At 41.9% G+C, this 21,374-nt stretch overlaps 1 protein-coding gene across 1 annotated transcript in view; it reads right to left on the minus strand.

The window, feature by feature from the left end:
- The window catches only part of shank1 (SH3 and multiple ankyrin repeat domains 1), a 76,691-nt gene that overhangs the window by 42,186 nt on the left and 13,131 nt on the right, over positions 1 to 21,374 (minus strand). Inside the window, 6 exon segments of the mRNA XM_061699715.1 lie at positions 2,151 to 2,305; positions 3,474 to 3,582; positions 3,955 to 4,026; positions 4,805 to 5,008; positions 15,264 to 15,603; positions 15,605 to 15,747. Of these exon segments, the coding sequence (XP_061555699.1) occupies positions 2,151 to 2,305; positions 3,474 to 3,582; positions 3,955 to 4,026; positions 4,805 to 5,008; positions 15,264 to 15,603; positions 15,605 to 15,696 (972 nt within the window). The 5' untranslated portion in view covers positions 15,697 to 15,747.

Here is a 21,374-nt window from a genome sequence, read left to right on the forward strand (position 1 = left end):
GTACAGTATATACAGTATATAAATATATATATACAGTATATAAATACATTTTATTACAACGGCAACTATGATCAATCAATTTTAAAATCTAATTTAAATTTGATTTGATCAACGATTTGTCATTGAAATTAGTTTTTAAGGAATTGAAAAGTGCCTTTCTTCTGTATTTTATCATCAGAATTATGATGAAGCTCTTCAGAATTGTTTGTATAATATAATCATTGAAATGACTCTCAATCTATTACTATTTTAATTGTATGTTCTTAAATGTAACTAGGCTTAGTGTACATGTACATATAAATCCTACTTTATTTTCAGTATGACAATGATTATGAATTTTAATTCAATTTAATTATTCATGTATTTGTTTAATTGTATCTTTGTTATTTATTTTATGGCTCTTTATTGTTATTTTTAATGCATCTTAGTGCACATGTAAACAATATGAATCCCATTTTATCATGATTACTATGATAGCGTGATTATTATAAACCCAATTCCAATGAAGTTGGGACATTGTGTTAAATAAAAACAGAATACAATGACTTGCAAATCATGCTCAACCTATATTTAATTGAATACACTAAAAAGACAAGATGTTTCATGTTCAAACTTGATTGTTTTTAGCAAATAAGCATTAACTTGGAATTTGATGGTTCCAAAAAAGCTGGGACAGTTTCATGTTTACCACTGTGTTACATCACCTTTTCTTTTAACAACATTCAATAAACGTTTGGTAACTGAGGACGCTAATTGTTGAAGCTTTTTAGGTGGAATTCTTTCCCGTTCTTGCTCGATGTACAGCTTCAGCCGTTCAACAGTCCGGGGTCTCCGTTGTCGTATTTTACGCTTCATAATGCGCCACACATTTTCAATGGGAGACCGGACTGGACTGCAGGCGGGCCAGTCTAGTAACCGCACTCTTTTACTACAGAATGCAGAATGTGGTTTGGCATTGTCTTGCTGAAATAAGCAGGGGCGTCCATGAAAAAGACGTTGCTTGGATGGCAGCATATGTTTCTCCAAAATCTGTATGTGCATTTCAGCATTAATGGTGCCTTCACAGATGTGTAAGTTACCCATGCCATTGGCACTAATACAGCCACATACCATCACAGATGCTGGCTTTTGAACTTTGCGTCCATAGCAGTCCGGATGGTTCTTTTCCTCTTTGGCCCGGAGGACACGACGTTTCCAAAAACAATTTGAAATGTGGACTCGTCTGACCACAGAACACTTTTCCACTTTGCATCAGTCCATCTTAGATGAGCTCGGGCCCAGAGAAGTCGGCGGCGTTTCTGTGTGTTGTTGATAAATGGCTTTTGCTTTGCATAGTAGAAAAAGTTGCACTTACGGACGTAGCGCCGAACTGTATTTACTGACATTGGTTTTCTGACGTGTTCCTGAGCCCATGCGGTGATATCCTTTCCACATTGATGTCGGTTTTTGATGCAGTGCCGCCTGCGGGATCGAAGGTCACGGGCATTCAATGTTGGTTTTCGGCCTTGCCGCTGACATGCGGTGATATCTCCAGATTCTCTGAACCTTTTGATGATATTATGGACCGTGGACGATGAAATCCCTAAATTCCTTGCAATTGTATTTCGAGGAACATTGTCCTTAAACTGTTCCGACTATTTTCTCATGCACGTCTTCACAAAGAGGTGAACCTCACCTGTGGGATGTTCCAAACAGGTGTTTCATGAGCATTCCTCAACTTTCTCAGTCTTTTTTGCCACCTGTCGCAGATTTTTTGGAACGTGTTGCAGCCATAAAATTCAAAGTTAATGATTATTTGCTAAAACAATCAAGTTGATCAGTTTGAACATGACATCTTTGTAGTGTATTCATTTAAATATAGGTTGAACATGATTTGTAAATTATTGTATTCTGTTTTCATTTATGTTTAACACAATGTCCCAACTTCATTGGAATTTGGCTTGTGTATCATTTAAATTTGGGATGAGTGATGCATATTAGCTGACCTGAATGCTGCAATACAGTAAGTCACATTGTTCTTTGTATGTGTGTGTGTGTGGGTGACAACGTGGGCGAGTCCATTTTTGTACAACACTCTCCACAAGGATAAAATGGAAAAAAAAAAAAAAAAACAAAACCGTTTTCAAACTATGATGGGCTCGTGTCCGTACCAGCAGGGCAATATGGCGGTGGCCTCGCACGGCCTTGTGGAGCGGCGTGAGGCCGTCTTTGGCACGGAAGTCGATGTGGGCGCCCCCGTCCACCAACACCCGGATGGGCTCGCCCCCGCCTGGCTCACACTGAACGGCCAGCGACAGCGGGGTCTCTGGGGGTCACAAACGTACACACACACAGAAAAACAGACATACACGCGCAAAAACACGACACTCACGAAAACACGACGCACACAAAACACACAAAAATTACAAACACACACAAACTCAAACAAACACACATACATACATACATACAAACACACACACAAATAGACAAATTCATATACAAACACACACCCACGAATACAAAAACAAACACACGTTAAGACAATCAAACACACACAAAAGCACACGTATACGCGCCATCGCATACATACAAACACACACAAACATGCACTCAAAGACACGTCATCACACACACACACACACACACACACAAACATACACGTACTCAAACACATAAACACACATTCACACCACCACACACGAAAACACAAACATACATATATATATATATATATATATATATATATATACACAAACAAACAAATACAAACACTCATACACACACATAAACACAAAAACAGACAAAGATATTTGCACAAACCCACACAAATACACACCAACAATCAACACAGTATAAACACACAGAAAAGAAACACAAACAAACAAATCACACGCACGCACAAACCACCACCACCACACACATAACAAACAAACAAACAAACACACACACACACACACACACATTATGAGTGGCGGCAGTGAAGTGCACCGTCCCCCTGCTGTCGACAGGAGGCATTACGCGTGTCGACACCGGCAGCCTCGGCAACACTCGGACTGTAAAGCGAGTGTCAACAACAGCGGCAAGAGGCGCCGAGAGCAAAGTGACGCATGGAAGCCATGTTGTCACACGTAAGGCGTCACTTATATTCTAATCGTAGTCGGCACGTGTTACTCCTTCTCTGTGACGGAGGTTTCTAATGAAGTCCACGCTTCCTTGGCCTGGTGTCGTTGGATGGCTTTGCGGTCACTGGTGAGAGGCTTGAGCGAAACGTATGTATGGCTATATACAATAGACAGACCGTTCTTTTTTTTTTTTTTTTTTTTAACTTATTAACTGCCGTGGACCTTTACACTGAAATCCAACCGTCAATACAGGGAGCTGAGCATTAAAAACAATTGGCAGTGTCGGAGTTAGGTACATCCATCGAGTGCATTCACACACGCTGGTGTTTTTTGTTGTTGTTTTTTTTTTTTTTTGCGCATTCTACTGACCGCCGGTGTCGGCATCCTGGTAGTTGGGATCGAGGCCTTTGTCCAAGAACTTGCTCATCTTGTCCACGCCGCCGGTTTGGATGTAGTCCATGAATTTCTTCAGGCTGGCCTGCACGGGGACAGAAACACGCACTCTTTATGGCGATCCCCCCCCCCCGAACACATATACTGTAACTTACAGAGCAAAGTTGTCAGAAAAAAAAGTTTTGCTTTGTTGACACAAGTTCCAACTTGAGCTCAGTATGCTTTACCTTTTCGACCATTTAAGGCCACTGTACAAAGCCCAGCAAAACCAAACAAGTATGTACCAGCCGGTGGATGTTTACTTTTATTCTGTGGAAGTAGTTTTCGATATTGTGATATATGACAACATGATCTCTCACGATGCAGTGTCAATACACAATCATGAAGTACCGGCACAGAACTGTCAATATTTCGATTATTGTGAGCATTCGGAGGTCTTTTGTGGAGTTTGCTTAACCTTGGTGTGCAGTTTGGCCAGCTGCTTCTCATCCAGGTTGGTCTGCTTGTACACTCGCGTCTTGTATCGGAACTAAAAGCAGAGGGAGAGAACACTTGCTACACATGTTTTAAGTTGAACTCGACACACAGTATAGAGATGACGGTGCATCATATGCTGCTATGTCTCAAAGTCAGGAGGACAACAAAAAGAATGTCCCAAAAAATAGGGGTTTATTTAGTTGTTTAAAGGTTGTAGAAATGTGACAGGTAGCAAAAAACAAAAACAAACAAAAAAAAAAGAACTAAAACAAGACAGTGCATAGAAAATATGCTGTTTACTGCCATTTTTTTTAAAGACAAGAAGACAAGAAAAATATGGAAATGTCACAAAAATCAGGAGTTGCTTTGTTGTTGTCAGGTACAGGACAGAGAACTTTAAAAAAAATAAAGCAAGAGAGTGCATGATATGCTGCTGACCCTCATGTCTCAAAGTCAGGAAGACAAGAAAAGGATTAACATTTCACAGAATTTTGGATTTACCTTGGTGTTTTACCTAGTTGTCAGCTACAGGACGGTGAACTTAATAAATATCTAAAGCAAGAGGGTGCATGATATGCTTCTTGTTGCCGTGTCTTAAAGTCAGGAAGGCAAGAAAATGTCACAAAAATTGGGATTTACTTTATTGTTATCAGTTGTCAGGTACAGGACAGTGAACTTAATAAATAACCAGCAAGACAGTGCATGATATGCTGCTTGCAAGTATTTCTCAGTCATGAAGAAAAGAACAAATCTGGATTTACTTAGTTTCTTTTAAGTTAGTAGCAACGTGACAGGTTAACATATAAAGAACTAAATTACGCTGCGCATACCTCCAAATAGGGCACCCCTTTCTCAAAGGACTGCGGGTACTCCTTGAGCAGCCGCTCCTCCTCCAGGAATTTGGCGTCGTGGCCGTCGGTGGCGGGCTGGAAGAGGCCGTAGTTGAGGACGTCGCGCAGGGACTCGGTGAGCGAGCACAGCACCTGCTGTTTGGCCTTCCACACCGTGGCGTCCGGGTTGAAACGCAGGCATTTCTGCGGGAAAGAAACGCAATTTGGCGGCAGGTTTCGGCGGCCTGAACGGACAATGAATTTCGAGGATGTCACTTCTCGACGATGTTGGGGGAAACCAAATGCGAGCGCTTTGGGGACTTTTTCAGCAACTTTAAGAAGTCTCATTCACTCGAACATTTGAGTGGGTATTAACTCAACTCATCCCAACTTTAGCCATAGAACACTTCAACAACGACCGCAACTGTAACTGAAGTGCAGCACATCAGATGGAACACAAAATAGAAACCCCAACGAATATAATAAGTACAGTCATAACAAAGGTTCAATGAATAAATAAATACATATTTTCTAATAAAAATATGAATACCGTACAAAATTTTGATGGACTAAAAAATATCTGTTAAAAACCATCCTGTTCTGTTGCAGGCACATTTGACCCATTTTAAAGTTTTTGTTTTTAAATCAACCAAAAAACATTTGAGATCAAATGTCCTCCGTTGGCTCAAACTTGAAAAAGTATATATTTTATTTTTATTGTTTAAAAGTATATAAATCTACAAAGAGATTTAAGCAATATTTTGGGTAAAATGTAATTTTCTAAATCATTTGGGATAAAACATCTTCTGCAGGCTTAACCTTCTCCTTTTAAATTGACCCTTTTAAAGTGTAAAAATGTAGAAACAAATATTTTCAAAAATCTTCTGTTTGCTTTTTTTTTTTTTTTTTTTCCAAACCATTGTATTTTTTTCCATTGACCCATTCTAATGTTCAAAAGAAAAAAAAATGTAATTTCTGGGAAAAAAATAAATAAATCTATTTCATTTGCAAGCACCATATATGGTAGTCTATATTAACTATATTGATCCGGCAGCGAAATGAGAGCATAAAAGGGGGCGGAAATGTCTCTTTTATAGACTATATTTCATACAATATATGTTATAGGCGCACATCATATTGACCCTAATTTAACACAAACAAATCATGAATTCCATTCTCCGAACCGCTTATCCGTTCCCCATTGTTTTGGTGCAATATGCCCTGCGACTGACTGGCGACCAGTTCAGGGTGTGGTCCGCCTTTCGCCCCAAGTCAGCTGGGATAGGATCCAGCGCCCCCGCGACCCTAAACAGGATGTTGAAAATTGACGGATGCACGCAGGCACGGGGGAAAACACGCAAAGTCCACACAGGAAGGCCAGATTTGAAGCCATGATCTCAGAACTGTGAGGTGGGTGTGCTCACCAGTCGTCCACCGTGCTGTCCTTCATATTTCCATACCGCTCCAATTTACATCATAGTCACAAAAGACAAGATATCTTTCGAGTCATGATGAGACGACTCGCCCGCGGAATTGCTTCGAGCGATTACGAATAATGTTTCGTGAAGTTCAGGACGCAATTAAATGGGCAAAACTTTGAAGGACTAAGAAAACCGCAGGCGCAGTGGACCGTCCGTGCAGCAGGGGGAGACAGCGCCAGAGCAAAACAGGTCAATGCTAGTGAAGAAGGTGCACAGATTGTGAATGACTGTACGGTGCGGCTTCACACGCACACACCCACACACACAAAGAGCCTCTGTCAGCAAAGTGAAGAAGTCACAACACAAAAAAAGCGTGAAGGACATTTGTTGTCACGGCGACGCCGCACTGCTGTGCATGATTGCCCCTCACAGAGTATACACACGGTAGCTCACCGTCTCAAACAAACAAACACACACACACACACACAGATTTGTGCACGCATCACATTCATTCTCCCTTGGTTTTATTCACCATCTCGCACAGCCAGCGCGGTTTCCACGGCAACCGGTTCATTAGCTGAGCAAGCTGCTTGTTGCCATAGAGACATCCTGTAGAGCTGGGGTACTTTGTGTGCGCGCGTGTGTGCGCGTTTGGTTTTATTTGTGTGTGTGTCTAAAGGGGGTGGGGGTTAAAATGGAGGGCAAATGATTCAGAGAGAAAATGGCGATGATTAGTTTGGCTCAGTTTCACGCACACACAGACACTAATAAACACAAATCTACAAAGTGCGAGCTCAAGTTGACATCTCAGGGGAATAAAAACAATCGTGATTCTTAAGCCGCGGAAGACGTTTTGGTCGGCCTATCGAGCGGCGGTCCCTCCAGGAATTAGACCGTTCTGCCAGTTCGGCCAATTAGGGCTCATCACAAACACGCCGGACGAGTTTCTCCTCCACGACTTCATCAGGGACGCAGACGGCTTATGTAAACATTCTTTCGAAAAAAGTTCCCCCGCTCTGATCTGCTCTTTGTGTTGATGACATTAAGGCTGTCTTTATAAACAGCAAGACAGAGCATGATATACCTGTTATGTCTCGCTAAACTCAAGGAAGGGAGAGAAAAAAAAGATTCTATGGTCACCAAAAATATGATTTCCTTGTTGATTTTCAATTTGTAGCTACATGACGAGTGGAAAATAACAAACGGACGCAAGACTGCATGATGCATGTCTCATTGAACTCATTGAACTCAGAAAAAAGAAAAACAAAGTCACAAAAATCTGAAATGACTGGTCTCTTCTCAGTTTGTACCTACATAAAAAGCTAAAAAAAAAAAAAAAAGAAAAGCAACATGGTGCATGATATGCTGCTGACAGCGAGGTCTCGCTAAACTCACGAAGAAAAAAAAAGACAATCAATCACAAAAATCAGGATTTAGTTGTTGCTTTTCAGTTTGGAGATACATGATAGGCTGTCAAAAGATAACTAAAGCAAGAAGGTGCACAAAATAATGCTAGCTGGTATTGTCAAATAAATCCGGATTCATGACAGGACGCCAACAATGTAGTAAAGCAAGAGAGTGCATGATATGCTGCTTGCTGACCTCATAAAGAAAAAATATAATGTCACAAAAAGCAGGATTTCTTTTGTTGCTTTTCAGATTGTAGCTACATGACAGGCTGCCAATCAAGAACTAAAGCAAAATGGTGCATGATATGCCGCTTGCTGAGCTCAGACAGAAGAAAACATTTATGGCCACAAAAATCGGGATTTATTTTTGTTACTTTTCTGTTTGCAGCTACATGGCGAACCGTCAATAAAAACCTAAAGCAAGATGGTGCACGATATGCTTCTTACTGACCTCAGACATTTTCACAAACATCAGGATTCATTTTGTTACTTTTCAGTTTGTAGTCACATAACAGGCTGCCAATAGTTAACTCAAGGAAGAGATATGCTATGCTGCTCGCTAAACTCAGAAAGAAGTAAAAAGATCAGGATTCATTTTGTTGCTTTTACATTACGGGGTGCAGCTAAACAACTAAAGCCAGATGGTGCATGATATGCTCCGAACTGAACTCAGAAAGATTGAAAAGAAAAAAACGATATTTTCACAAAGATCAGGATTCATTTAGTTGCTTTTCTGTTAGTAGACACATGACGGGCAGACAACAAAGAACTAAAACAAAATATGCTGCTTGTTCTGTTTTGCTGGACTCAGAAAGAAGAATAAAGACAATATTGTCCCAATACTTAAACCATAGTTTCTAAGGGTGTTTCTGAATTTCTAACATAACGAATGGCCAGGGGAGGAAAGAGATACAATGGAGACAATCAACAGCTGGTCAAAATAAATCAATTGGAAAGAATGAAGGAGTTATTCTGAAGAAGAAAGGCTCACTTAAATGGTGACATGATTGTCGTTTAGTGCGTGCGCGCGTGTGCGTGCGTGTGTGTGCGTGTGTGTGCGTGTGTGTGTGTGTGTGTGTGTGTGCGCGCACGCGCCGTGTGCGTTTGGGGTTATTTCCCAACGGAGCTCATTAAAGTCTTCCCGTCCCCTGAAACACTCAGCCTGCGCTCAAAGGCCACGGTGAGGGAGTAGGGAGCGAGAGAAAAGGTCGGTCGGGCATGGGCAAATGAAGATGAAGAACGGCGAGGACAGACACGGTGGGCGGACCATAGCGGAAAAGTGCGCTTCCGCTATCAGACGGGATTTGTTTTCATAGGTTGCATGAACACACAGAGCGAGGGAAGATGCCGCCACAGCAAATCGTGGAAGTGCGATCGAGAATCTCAAAAGACTGTTTTTCAACTCAAAAAATGGTTGGATGGTATGAAGAAGTTGGGGGGGGGGGGGGGGGGTGACACTAGACACACAATTTGCATAAATATGCAGAAAAAGACCTAAAGCAAAACAGTGCATAACATTGTATTATTTTTTTTTTTAATACCTGGATTTATTTTGTCAGTTTTCCCTATGCAGCTACGCGACGGGTAGCAAATAAACAACTAAAGCCAGAAGCTGCATGATATGCTGCTTGCTACAATGTCTTGCTCAAAAAAAAAAAAAAAAAAAAAAAAAAAAGAAGAAACAATTGCTTAAATATATGGATAAATTGTACAAAAAGCAGGACTTATTGTGTTGCCTTTAAGTTTAACGCTTCATGACTGGTCGTCAATCAAGAACTAAAGCAAGACAGTGTATGGTAAGATGCTGGCTGAACTCAGGAAGAAGCCGAAAAATTACATCTGTCAAAAAAAAAATAAAAAATAAATCAGGATTTATTTTGTTGCTTTTCATTTTGGCTGCAAAGTGGAAAATCAACAAGACAACACTGGCAGCAAATAAAGAACTAAAGCTAGAAGGTGCATGACATGCTGCTTGCTACAATGTGTCACTAAAAAGGGAAGGCTTTGTCTGAAAAAAACAAAACAATTTATATTGTTGCATTTAAGTTTGTAGCTTCATGACAGGTTGCCAATACGTAACTAAAGCAAAACAGTGAATGATATGCTGCTTGCTACCACAGTTTATTTTGCTGATATTTTAAGTCTTTTTTTCCCCTCAATCTAACCCTAACTCTCCAACAGCTTGTAGAAAGTCCTCCCCGAAGAATTACGTTCTTCACTTCCTGTAAGTGTCCCAATACCTTTGGATTCCTTGGTTGAGCCAAGCAGTCGCTCCCTGGTCTCATTACGAGTCAAAGCAAATTAATGAGCCATTAATGAGTTTATTGAGGGTGAATTAGCTGAAACGAACGAGGCTCATGCACGACGACGTGCATTCCAAGGGGTCAAGATGAGAGCGCAGATGTCACCAGGAAGTGGGAATTTTTGTGGTTTCTGGGAGGTGTTGTTCCAAGGGATTTAAGAGGGACATTTTTAGGCTTGAATGGGTTGAAGTAAGGACAGGTCAAAGCTCGCCGAGGAGGAAGGTAGGATAGGTAGTAGAGCTAGATTTGGGCGGAAGGCTAGGCAAGGTGGAAACCTGGTTTGGTAAAAGTTCAATCAGGCGCAACCTACTTCCGCTATTTGGCAAACAGGTCGAAACACTTCCTCCTAGTTCAAGAGAATGGCGGAGGGGGCCGTGACAAAGCAACTGTACGACCTTTAACACATTCACTGCCATTGACGGCTTCAGTAGTCAAATATCCATGTTAACTGGGAAGGCTGGCAGTGAATGAGTTAAACATCTACGATGCCTTTTTTTTAAACACAAGATCTCGCCACAGAGCCACCAAACCCTGTCTGCAAACACGTCGCACCGCCGTTGGCCTTAGGAAGGCTACGGCGGCTCGCAGTTGCTATAAGTCTGACAAGCATCGGCCGAAAAGCATATATTTCCCAGTGTCATTAAACGTCTCAGGGAGGTACATTGGATTACAGGCACATTACCTAAGATTCCGAATGTTCCAGTGAGCACAGTTGGGGCCATAATACATAAGTGGAAAGCCAATCATACCATCATAGACTTGCCTCGATGAGGTGCTCCTCGCAAAATTACTGACAGAGGAGTGCAAAGAATAATCAGAAGAGTTGTCCAAGACCCAAAGGCAACCTGTGGAAAGCTTCAAAAAGCCCTGGAATTAGCAGGTACTGTTGTTACAAGAAAAATAGTGAGTAATGCACTACGTCGCCATTTCCTGAAAGCACGCTCATTACGCAAGACCCCATTGCTGGAAAAAAAAAAAAAAAAAAAAAAGCATGTCAAAGCTCGTTTAAAGTTTGCTGAACAACATTTGGACAAGCCAGGTAAATACTGGGAGAATATAGTCTGGTCTGATGAGAGCAAAATTGAACTGTTTGGATGCCATAATGCACACCACACCATACCAACAGTGAAGTTCGGAGGTGGGAACATGATGGTCTGGGCCTGCTTTTCAGCAAACGGTACTGGTAAACTTCACAATATTGAAGGAAGGATAAATGGGCAAATTTACAGACGTTTTTTACAAATATCTGCTGCCATCTCCGAGGATGAGGAAAATGAAACGAGGGTGGACCTTTCAGCAGGATAATGATCCAAAAAATACTGCCAAGGAAACTCTCAGTTGGTTTCAAAGGAAACAAAAATAAAGCTGCTAGAACGGCCCAGCCAATCACCTGACTTGAATCCAATCCAAAATCGATGGAAAGAACTGAAAATAAAGGTCCGTAAAAGAAGCCCACGGAACATTCAAGATTTGAAGACTGCTTGTGTGGAGGAATGGGCCAAAATCACACCAGAGCAATGCATGCGACTAGTTTCTCCATACAGGAGGCATCTTGAGCCTGTCATTGCAAACAAAGGCTTTTGTACAAAGTATTAAATAAATACCAGTTGGCGTGTTCAATACTTTTTCCCTGTGTCATTTCATATTTTTACACATGACTTAATTTCTGAGCTTATTTGTTCTACTTTCTTTGTATGTATGGATGACTTCTGGTAATCATCTGGTAAAATGTTCATGTCAATAGCACCTTTGTAAATATGACAAATGGTGACATGTTAAATACTTATTACAGCCGCTGTATTTATGCTCACTAATCCCCCCCGTAGGTGTCAGACGATGAATCAGGTGCTGATTTTGATGTTGATTAATTGTTCATTGCGTTTTTCTTGATCTGTGAATAACATTTCTTCACCTGAATTGTGTGTCTTCACTACAAACACAAAATGAGGTAAATTAGTTAGTACACGCTAGATGGGTCTAACAGGTAGCTTGGTTAGTTAGAGTAGAAGTTTGATTGGGCAGAAACTCGGATATGAGGAAGCCTTTAAGACTGTTTGATATTCTTAGCGTTGATGACAATATATTTAAGGTTTAATTGGCTCAAAATGAGGTCAAGTTGAAGAGAAATGATCACTTTTATGGCGCCTTTCATGACTCCCACATGAATTTACGCTGCCGTCCTGTTCCATGCGCGCGTTCTCTAATAACGGCAGCAAGCGCCTGCCAACCTTAATTCACCTCTGTCCCTCCCCAGTTTCCCTCCGCTGCCGCCTCCTTTTATTGCCCCTGTAACTCTTCCTCTCCATTCCCAAATGGACATCTTTTTTTGTCTTCCCGCTCATCCATTCTTCCCATTTGTCCGAATAAACAAGCACGCCTGGGTGAATTATTCATGTCGGGATTTATTCAAAATGGAGAAAAACGCAGTGGATCAATAATACATCACATGTCAGCAGAGAGAGAGAGAAAGAGGAGGCATCTATAGCTACTGAGACTGTGTTAAGATACAAACTTTCAGCTCTGGGTGTGACTGCTTATGCCTGTTTGCTTTTCACTCTCTGACTCACATGTACAAATTTCCACCAAAACATCAAATATTCACCAGAGAAGTTCTTTTGTTTCAGGCGTTTCCACAGGCCAAGTCCATAGTCATAGCAAGATCAAATACCTTAAACAGAAAAATACTTTGATTTTTGAGTTTTATCCAATTTCAAACTTGGTGGACATATCGTTGGCAGCTAGCTGCTTAGCCACTTTAAATGTAGGCAGAGATCGACCTTTACATTAAGTAGGGCCGGGGATCGTTTGAATTTGAGCGATTCCGGTTCTGATTCCGGTTCCTTATTCCGATTCCGGTTCCAAACGATTCTCAATTCCGATTCTTTTCGAGGGCTGGGTCAAAAAAAGTATGCATGGTTGAAATAAAAGTTGTCCAAATTATGAACATCCACTTTCTCGACAGCCCGCAGCATAGACTAAAATGAACATTTGACTCGGGTTATAACCTGTATCAATATCAAACCTATGAACTAAAAGGCAATGCGTGTGGAACGAACCCAATTGACTTAATATTCATTCATTAATGTTTCAGCTAAAAGATAAACATAGCATTGTCAAAATAGTTATTTTGGACCTGTTTCATCATGTCAAATGGTTTATATGTACAAGTTTTAACTCGACTTCCTGTTTTTTTGTTAAGGTTACGCACCGGAACTCAGCATTTACACATGAAAAGTAATTTAAAACGGCACCGGTGATTTTTATTTTATTTTTATTAATGGATGGAACCGACTGCTATAAAACGCTGCTTCCTTTCCTGATTTTCACCAGTGAGGAACATGGTTAGTGTTTGTGATACTGTGAGACAACGTTTAGGTGAATTTTCTCCCAAGTGATGTAAACTTGCCACGGTGAAGTTTTACCTCAATGTTAAGCTTTTTTTTTTTTTTTTTTTTTTCCCCCCCCCGTCACCGGCTCCTACGTTGGTTTGCACATGCAGTTATACATCAAATTAAAGGCCGCGACATAGTCTAAATCTTAAGTATTTTGGCAGTATGCTTTTACATGTTGACACCATAACCAAAAATCATGTTTTGCTCATGTGGCCTACTGCTCTAATCAATTCCCTCTTCACTCTGTTGCCGTGTTCAGAGTGCCGGAACGTGACTGCTCATCGATCCATCCCAATTGAAGACGAGGCCTATTTAAAAAAAAGCCTTTTTCCTGGTTGTATCATACAATTTAGGAGCTCTTGTCGTTTTCTACTTCCCCTCTTCAAATGCTTTTCCCACATGGAGGGCTTTTAAACTCCTCTCGCCGACGACCACTGTGATGGCAATTCAATGCTTTTTTTTTGTTTGTCTGAGGTCACCTTGAACGGCTGGCTCTCGAGCTCAAGCGCAGTTTAACTTGACGGATTGAAGCCCTCATCATGCTAATAAGTTGACTAATGTTCTTAGCATTTGGGCAACTGGGCTGCTTTGCAAATTAATTTAATTCAATTAAAAACAATTTTGAGCTTTTCTCATGCACTTGCTTTGCTAACTTTTACAAATAAGTGGAAATAATCAAGCTAGATTGAGCAAAAGCTAGGCTGGGTGGTAGCTAGATTGGTGGGCGGATAGGCTAGGTGGAAACTTGGTTTGGAAGAAAATAGATTAGGCTTGAAGGAAACTAGGATGGGCTAAAATGGGTGGAACCAAGGATATAAGAGAAAGCCAGGCAAAGGGAAATCTAAGAAAAATGGTGGCTGAGTTACTTAGTTAGTAGCTTGGCTAAGTAGAAGCTAGGCTAGGAGCGAGCAAGGATACATCTTAGCTAGAATGGGGCGGAAGCGAGGCTCTGTGGAAACTTGGTTTGGTAGAAGATAGATTAGACCACAAATTAGGCTAGGAGGACGGTGGGATAGGGGACACTAGATTGGGGCGAAAACTCGGTTTGGTAGAAGATAGATTAAGATAGGAGGAAGTTTATATGGGCTGAAATGGATTGTAGCAAGCACAGCTGGAAGCTAGGTTAAGGGAAAGCTAGGATACAGTATGTGGTAGCTGAGCGAAGTGGTAGTTTGACTAAGTAGAAGCTAGACTATGAGCAAGCTTGGGTAAGTGGAAGCTAGGCTAGGTGGGAACTTGGTTTGGTAGAATATAATTTAGGCTTGAAACTAGGTTCGGAGGAACCTAGGATAGGAGGAAGCAAGGACGGGTGGTAGCTTGACCAAGTAGCAGCTAGACTATAGGCAAGTTTGGGTAGGTAGAAGCTAGTTTGGGTAGATGTTAGGCTAGGTGGTGGCTAATATGTGGTAGCGCAGAGAGGTGGAAACGTCGTTTGATTAGCCAGACAAGTGGTAGCTGAGCTAGGCGGAAACTAGATTAAGCAGAAGCTGAGTAGAAGCTAGGCTAGGAGGGAGATCGGAAAGGTGGTAGCCTTGGTAGGTAGAAGCTAGATTTGGCTGGAAGCTAGGTTAGGTGGTACCTAACCTAGGTGGTAGCTCACCAAAGTGGGAACTTGTTCTGGTAGAATTTTGATAAACCAGTAGCTATCATAGGAGAATGCTAGATTAGGTAGAAGATAGGTAGAAACTAGATTGGGCTGAAACTAGGCTAAATGGTAGTTTTGGTAGGTAGAGGCTGGATTGGGCAGAAGATAGGCTAGGTGGAAGCTAATAGGAATTCAAGGTCCCTGTTAAAAGTGATTCTTGTTGGCTAAAAGTGTTGTCTTGTTGCCGTGGTTACACCAAGTGAAACTCATGTTTGCCAAAAAGAAAAAGCATTCTGGCGGCCGCGTTGGCGTTCCCCCCCTCTCCCCAAGTTCCTCGGCGTCCACTCACCGTTTGTTTGATGTCTGGAATGCCGATGCGAAACACCATCATGGCGATGTGGGCGTCCTCGGGGGGCGGCGGCCCGGAGCCGGACGTGCGCTCCTTCGGCCTCCGTTGCTGCTGATTGGCCGGCTGCTGGTGCGTGGGATTGGCTGAGTAAGGATTAGACGCGTGTCCCGGGTTCCCAGCTCGTCCGGCGCCTTTCCCCAACTGCCTCGCCCCCTCGGCCCTGCCGCCCCCTCGCCGGACCTCCTCCACGTCCTCCAGCTCGCCGTTCTCCCCCTCACCGTCCTCGTCATGCTCGTCTTCCTCCATCTCCTCTTCCTCTTCTTCTTCCTCCTCCTCTTGCCTCATCCTCCACCCCCGGGTACGGGCGTCTGCTGTTTCCGAGCATCCTCTGGTGCTCCTCGTCGCTGGACAGCGGGCTGAAGGGCATCGTCATGGCGACAGCGAAGGCGGCCCTAACGGTGACGCCATCATTCCAGGGGTGATGCTGCTTGGGAAGGAAAAAGTTAATAGGAAGTATGGGAAAAGCCACAGAAGAAGTAGTTGACCACTTTTTAATGCTAAAAAGGGTAGTTAATGTGGAATGGTCACAAGATGAAAATGAAACCGACTTTAATGCGCCGTTAATGCAGACCAAACTCTGACAGCGCTTTGAAAAGGGACCAAAGAGGGTGCCCCATATCCCCATACGCCCGGACAACACACACCCGGAACTGGTCGCCTGTCAATCGCAGGGCACATAGAAGCAAACAACCATTCGCATTCACAAGTACGGGCAATTTAGAGTCTTCAATCAACCTACCACGCATCTTTTTTGGGATCCGGGAGGAAACCTGAGTACCGTGAGAAAATCCACGCAGGCACGGGGAGAACATGCAAACGCCACACAGGCGCGGCAGGATTTGAACCCGGTTGCTCAGAACTGTGAGGCAGATGTGCTAACCGGTCGGTCACCGTGCCGCACAGTACAGAAGAGACATACGGATCGAGACTTCTCATCCCTCCATAAGTCGCACTAATATTCGATGCCAACGATGATGATGACAGATACTAATTGGTTTTATGACACTGTCCATTATTTCCTAGGACAGTGATTCTCGAAGCGTGGTCGGTACCATTAGTGGTCGAGTCACTGCGTTAAACTCCAATGAAATAAAAAAACTCCAATGATTGAAATCAAACGTATGACAGTGCCCTGAAAAAGTAGTGGCGCCCTTCTCAAATGATTTGCATAGTTTCCCCTCTTTAATGTTTAAGATCATCAAAAATAAAAAATAAATTTAAAAAAGACCTGTTTGGAACATTCCACAGGTGAACAGGTTAATTGGAAACAGGTGAGTGTTGTGATTGGGTATAAAAGAAGCATCCCCAAAAGGCATGGTGAGCACTTTGGGTCCCATGGCATGGGTAACATGCACATCTGTGAAGGAACAATTCATGCTAAAAGGTACATACAGATTTTGGAGCAACCTATGCTGCCATCCAAGCAACGTCTTTTTCAGGGATGGCCCTGCTAATTTCAGCAAGACAATTCCAAGGCATATTCTGCATGTGTTACAACAGTGTGGCTTTGTCGTAAAAGAGTGCGAGCACTCGACTGGCCTTCCATTGAAAATGTATGGCATGTTATGAAGCGCAAAACACAACAGGGGAGACCCCAGACTGTTGCGCAACTGAAGTTGGACATCAAGCAAGAATGGGAAAGAATTGCACCTGCAAAGCTTCAACATTTAGTGTCCTCAGTTCCCAAACGCTTATTGAGTGTTGGTAAAAGGAAATTTGATGTGAAACAGCGATAAACATTTCCCTGTCACAGCTTTTTTTGGAACCTGTTGCAGGCATCAAATTCAAAATAAGTGATTTTTGGGGGGGAAAAACACACCAAAACATTTTCAGTTTGAAGATTTGTCTCAATTGAATACAGGTTGGAAAGGATTTGCAAATCATTCTATTCTGTTTTTATTTACGTTTTACACCATGTCCCAACTTTATTGCAATTGGGAATGCCAAGTTAGCATTGCTAGCTCCAAGTCGGCAAGAATTTCCCAAGATGAATAAATAAAGCAATCAAAAGATCAAAGTAGCCATGCTAATCTCCGTTTGATAATCTGGCTGTCATCCATCTTCCCCTCTACCAACTGTCCCCGGAGATCCGTTTCCGCTGCAGGATCAAACCGTTAGCGCATTCAATCAGCTCAGCTGCATTTTAAAAAGCACATTAACCCTGCTAACCCTTCAGTAATAGTGCCAAGAGTGGGGTAGCATAAGGTGCGCACATTTTTAAATGCAAAAAAGGTATCCTCTGCACCAAAGACAGCCAGGATTCATTAATATGTAATAGTATCTTAGGAGAAGAAGAGGGTGTAAAATAAAACGCAGTAGCTCAGCTAGGTAGAAGTTAGGCTGGGTTAAACCGCTAAACGCGCAACCAACTTTCGCACTTCCTCTTCGCTCGGGTGAATGGAGAAGGGGACCGTGACATAGGACCGGTGGGAACTTTAAACGTCTACAATCTCTCTTTTTTTTTTTAAACATGCGACGTCATCACAGAGCCACCAAAGATGACAATAGCCGGTCATATCACATTTGTATAAATAGTTATGATGGTTAGCGTAGCGTACACAGAAAGTCAGCTATCTCGTTTTCCACGTTGGTACGTGTCGTTTAGCATATACAACATTTCAAGATTAGGTGGAAGCTAGGATTGGTGGTAATTGACTTTGCTGGCGGCTTTGCGAGGTAGAAAAATAGATCGGGACTAAGATAGGCTAGATGGAAGCTAATAAGTGATTAGACCACAAGGTCGAAACTTGGTTTGGTAGAAGCTAGATTAGCTGAAAGCAATGCTTGGAGGAAACTCAAGGAAGGATGCACGGATAGGTGGATGATAAGAGAGCGTAGGACTGGAGGGGACTGAGTCAGGTGGTAGCATGACTAGGTGGAAGCTGGGCCAAGTGGAACCTAAAATGGGATGGAAGCAAGATTTGGTAAAAGTAAGCTAACGGGGAGTTCAGCAGGGTAGGGGCTAGCTAGGTGGGAGCAAGGATAAGAAGCTAGACTGGGCTAAAAACAGGTTGGATGAAAGCTAGGTGGTAGATATGTGGTAGCTTGGCTAGGTAAAAGCGAGAAGAAGTAAACCGTGGCTCGGTACTAGAGTGGCTTAGTAGAAGCTACGGTACACATGAATACTGAGACACAACACGCTCCTTTTGAGCTGTGTGCCTACGGTGACGCTAAGCTAGGGAGGTCAAAGTCATCAGTCATCATTTCTTGTGTGTGAATGGCAAGAAGACCACAAGAACAAGGATGCTAGCACATTTTTCTCCATACAGTTGTGGACCACGCTGTACAATCACAAGGGAACTAGGATAACCTTTCACAGGTAAAAATATTTTTTTTACTTTATAAAAAAAAAAAAAAAAAAAAAAAAAAAGGTAAGAATAATCAGACTTCGTTGTTCGTGTTCGGTCGAGCGCAACTGTTGACTGGCAGTGATTAGAGCCAACAAGATGATCAGCAGTTGTTGGGTGTGGTGATGTCATCACATTTCCTCTTCTCTGGCGGGACAGTTCCGAAGCTCATTGCTCAGTGCTAACTAGCTTCATTAGTTGCGAGTAACACGAGCTAAAATGTTTGTTTTAATTTAGTAAGTTTATTTTAGTGAGCTAATGAATATGTCACAGTTAATTATTACTTGGTCAAACATTGTTTTGTCATACATAGTCATTCACGAGGGCCAAAAAGATGCAAAAATGCAACGCAGCAGACATATTGTATGTGGTAAAGACACCGCTGCCTGTGATTATGCACGTGGCCAGCAGGTGGTTTCGTGTGCAATGAAGCATCAAGAAATTAACCATGACTCGAACCAATGGCTTAAGTGTTTCGATGCTTCATCATCATCATCGTCATCTCGCCGGCTTTTGTTATGTAGTTAGATTCACGTTGCGAGCGTACGTGTGGGGCATCCAGTGAACTGTGTTAATAAAATAATTCTAAATAAATAAATACAAGGCAACAATGACTGTAATGTGTTACGGTCATTAGTTTTTTTTTTTTTTTTTTATGGTATTATTTTATTAATTGCTTAAGAGTGAGGCGCAGTCTCCTGCTAAACTGTCATCAAGCAGTCAATCATTGAGCTATATCAGTGACGTCAATGAAACACAACAAAATGTGACATTCAGCCTTTTTATTCCGGTCACACACAAACGCATCTTCATCATGCTCAGGTCTGCCCTTCCGTCTATCTAGGACACGAGTATAGATAGACCTCCTCCTTGTCTCGGTTCCCAAGACATTTGCCTGGGAAATTTCCAAAGAACACATCAGCCCACTTTCCTGCTGTGAAAAAGTGGAGCGGCACAATTTCCCTGCCTGCTTGTTTGACATCGACGCACACAAAAGTGACACGCAAAAAGTGTCCAACAACAAGGCCTGTGTGTTTGGGTTTTACGGCATACTGGTGTGCACACGCGTGACATCGAGGACATACTAAAGGGGTCAACTGTGAGACTTTCACCTAGGATGTCACGTAATCGTCCACGTGGGATCGCAGGGACTCCAAAGTCACACACGGGATTCTTTTACGCAAAATGTGATGTAACATTCCCACTCGGATTATGAGAGGTGTAAGTGGGGACACTTGAACCAACCCTGAAACACTGTTTTTCCAAGAAATACTACAGATTTTATCCTGACAAGAGCTGTGATGCTTTTGTTTACTTCCGCTGCCATTTTGACTTACTGCACATTGCTTCTACACAAATACACAATGTAGTTTCACTGCGATCTCCACAGTTTTGTTTCAAAAAACAATTATTTCCTAATATTTTGTCTAATAACTTTCTATTGTATTTTTGTCAAACGTATTATTTTCTTTCTATTTTCTCACCTATTATTTGCATACCTAGTACTTATGTTTAACATTTAACAGATTTTTTAATGTTTAATTTTTACCAAATATTTTAATATTTCCCCCTAAGATTGTTTCAGTATTTCCTGATATTTTTGTGAAATATTTGGTGCTTTTCTCTTTTAATTATTTCTGTATTTTACATCAAATATTAGTGTATTTTTGTCAAATATTCTTTCTAACATTTTTGTCTGATTATTTGTTTTTACGTTTTTGATATTTTACTGTTTGGTCTAATATTTGTAAAAAAAAAAAATTCCCATTATTATTTTTTCTTCTAGCATTCTCATTTAGTACAATTAGCATTGCTTTGTGTGTTCTTCCTGTTACTGCTTCATAATATGTAATTTCTGTCTCATGTTTTCATTTTTTTCAAAACAATTCATTTGTATTACTTCAAAAAAAAAATCCAATATCTGTGTATTTTTTCTAATATATTAGTTTTTTCCTTTTGTGAGTATATTTTGGATTTCAGATTGTGCTTATTATTGCTTTTGGCCTTTGTTAGCGTTTGCAAGTGTGCCTTATATTTTGACTTGTGCCACTCTCATTTCTTGTCATAAACATCACAATCATACGGATAACCGTGACGATTCGGCTCACTGTAATGGTGATATAAAATTTGAAATGTCGCGCGTCAGGCACAGTCAGTGCCGCTCGGTATCCCAGAAGCACCTCTCGGTGGACCCTGAGTCATCGGAACCATCCCGACAAGAAACCCACAAGACGTCAGCGCTGCTGATGTGCTAGCGTCACCGCATCCCATCAGAGTCCCCCCCCCCCCCCCGCCATAACCAGAGAGTCTCACAACAAAGACGCGAGGAGGCGTCTCATAAGTACACAACGATGCCAAAGAGGACTTCTTCAATTCATGAGTGGCACAAACGGAAGCTGGCAGCTGCTGCATCACGTCGTTAGTAATGGACTCTGCGGGTGACCAAACTTTATGATCACAACATGACGGGCAGACCCTCCCAACAAAAGGTTCTCTGTCAATTAACTCAAGGTGGGAGTGGGAGTCAGGACCCTGTCACATCAAGACAATTTATTACGAATGGATAGGCATCTATGCAGACACCTAAATATGACAGTAATTGGTTCAAATATTCAAATAGCTAATGCGCGCACTCATAACAATATCGACAGTAACAAATCAAGTAAAGAACAATGTTTAATGAATTCTGGGTACTCGTAACGCT

This window comes from Phycodurus eques, chromosome 16, assembly GCF_024500275.1.
Source record: "Phycodurus eques isolate BA_2022a chromosome 16, UOR_Pequ_1.1, whole genome shotgun sequence".
Taxonomy (NCBI): domain Eukaryota; kingdom Metazoa; phylum Chordata; class Actinopteri; order Syngnathiformes; family Syngnathidae; genus Phycodurus; species Phycodurus eques.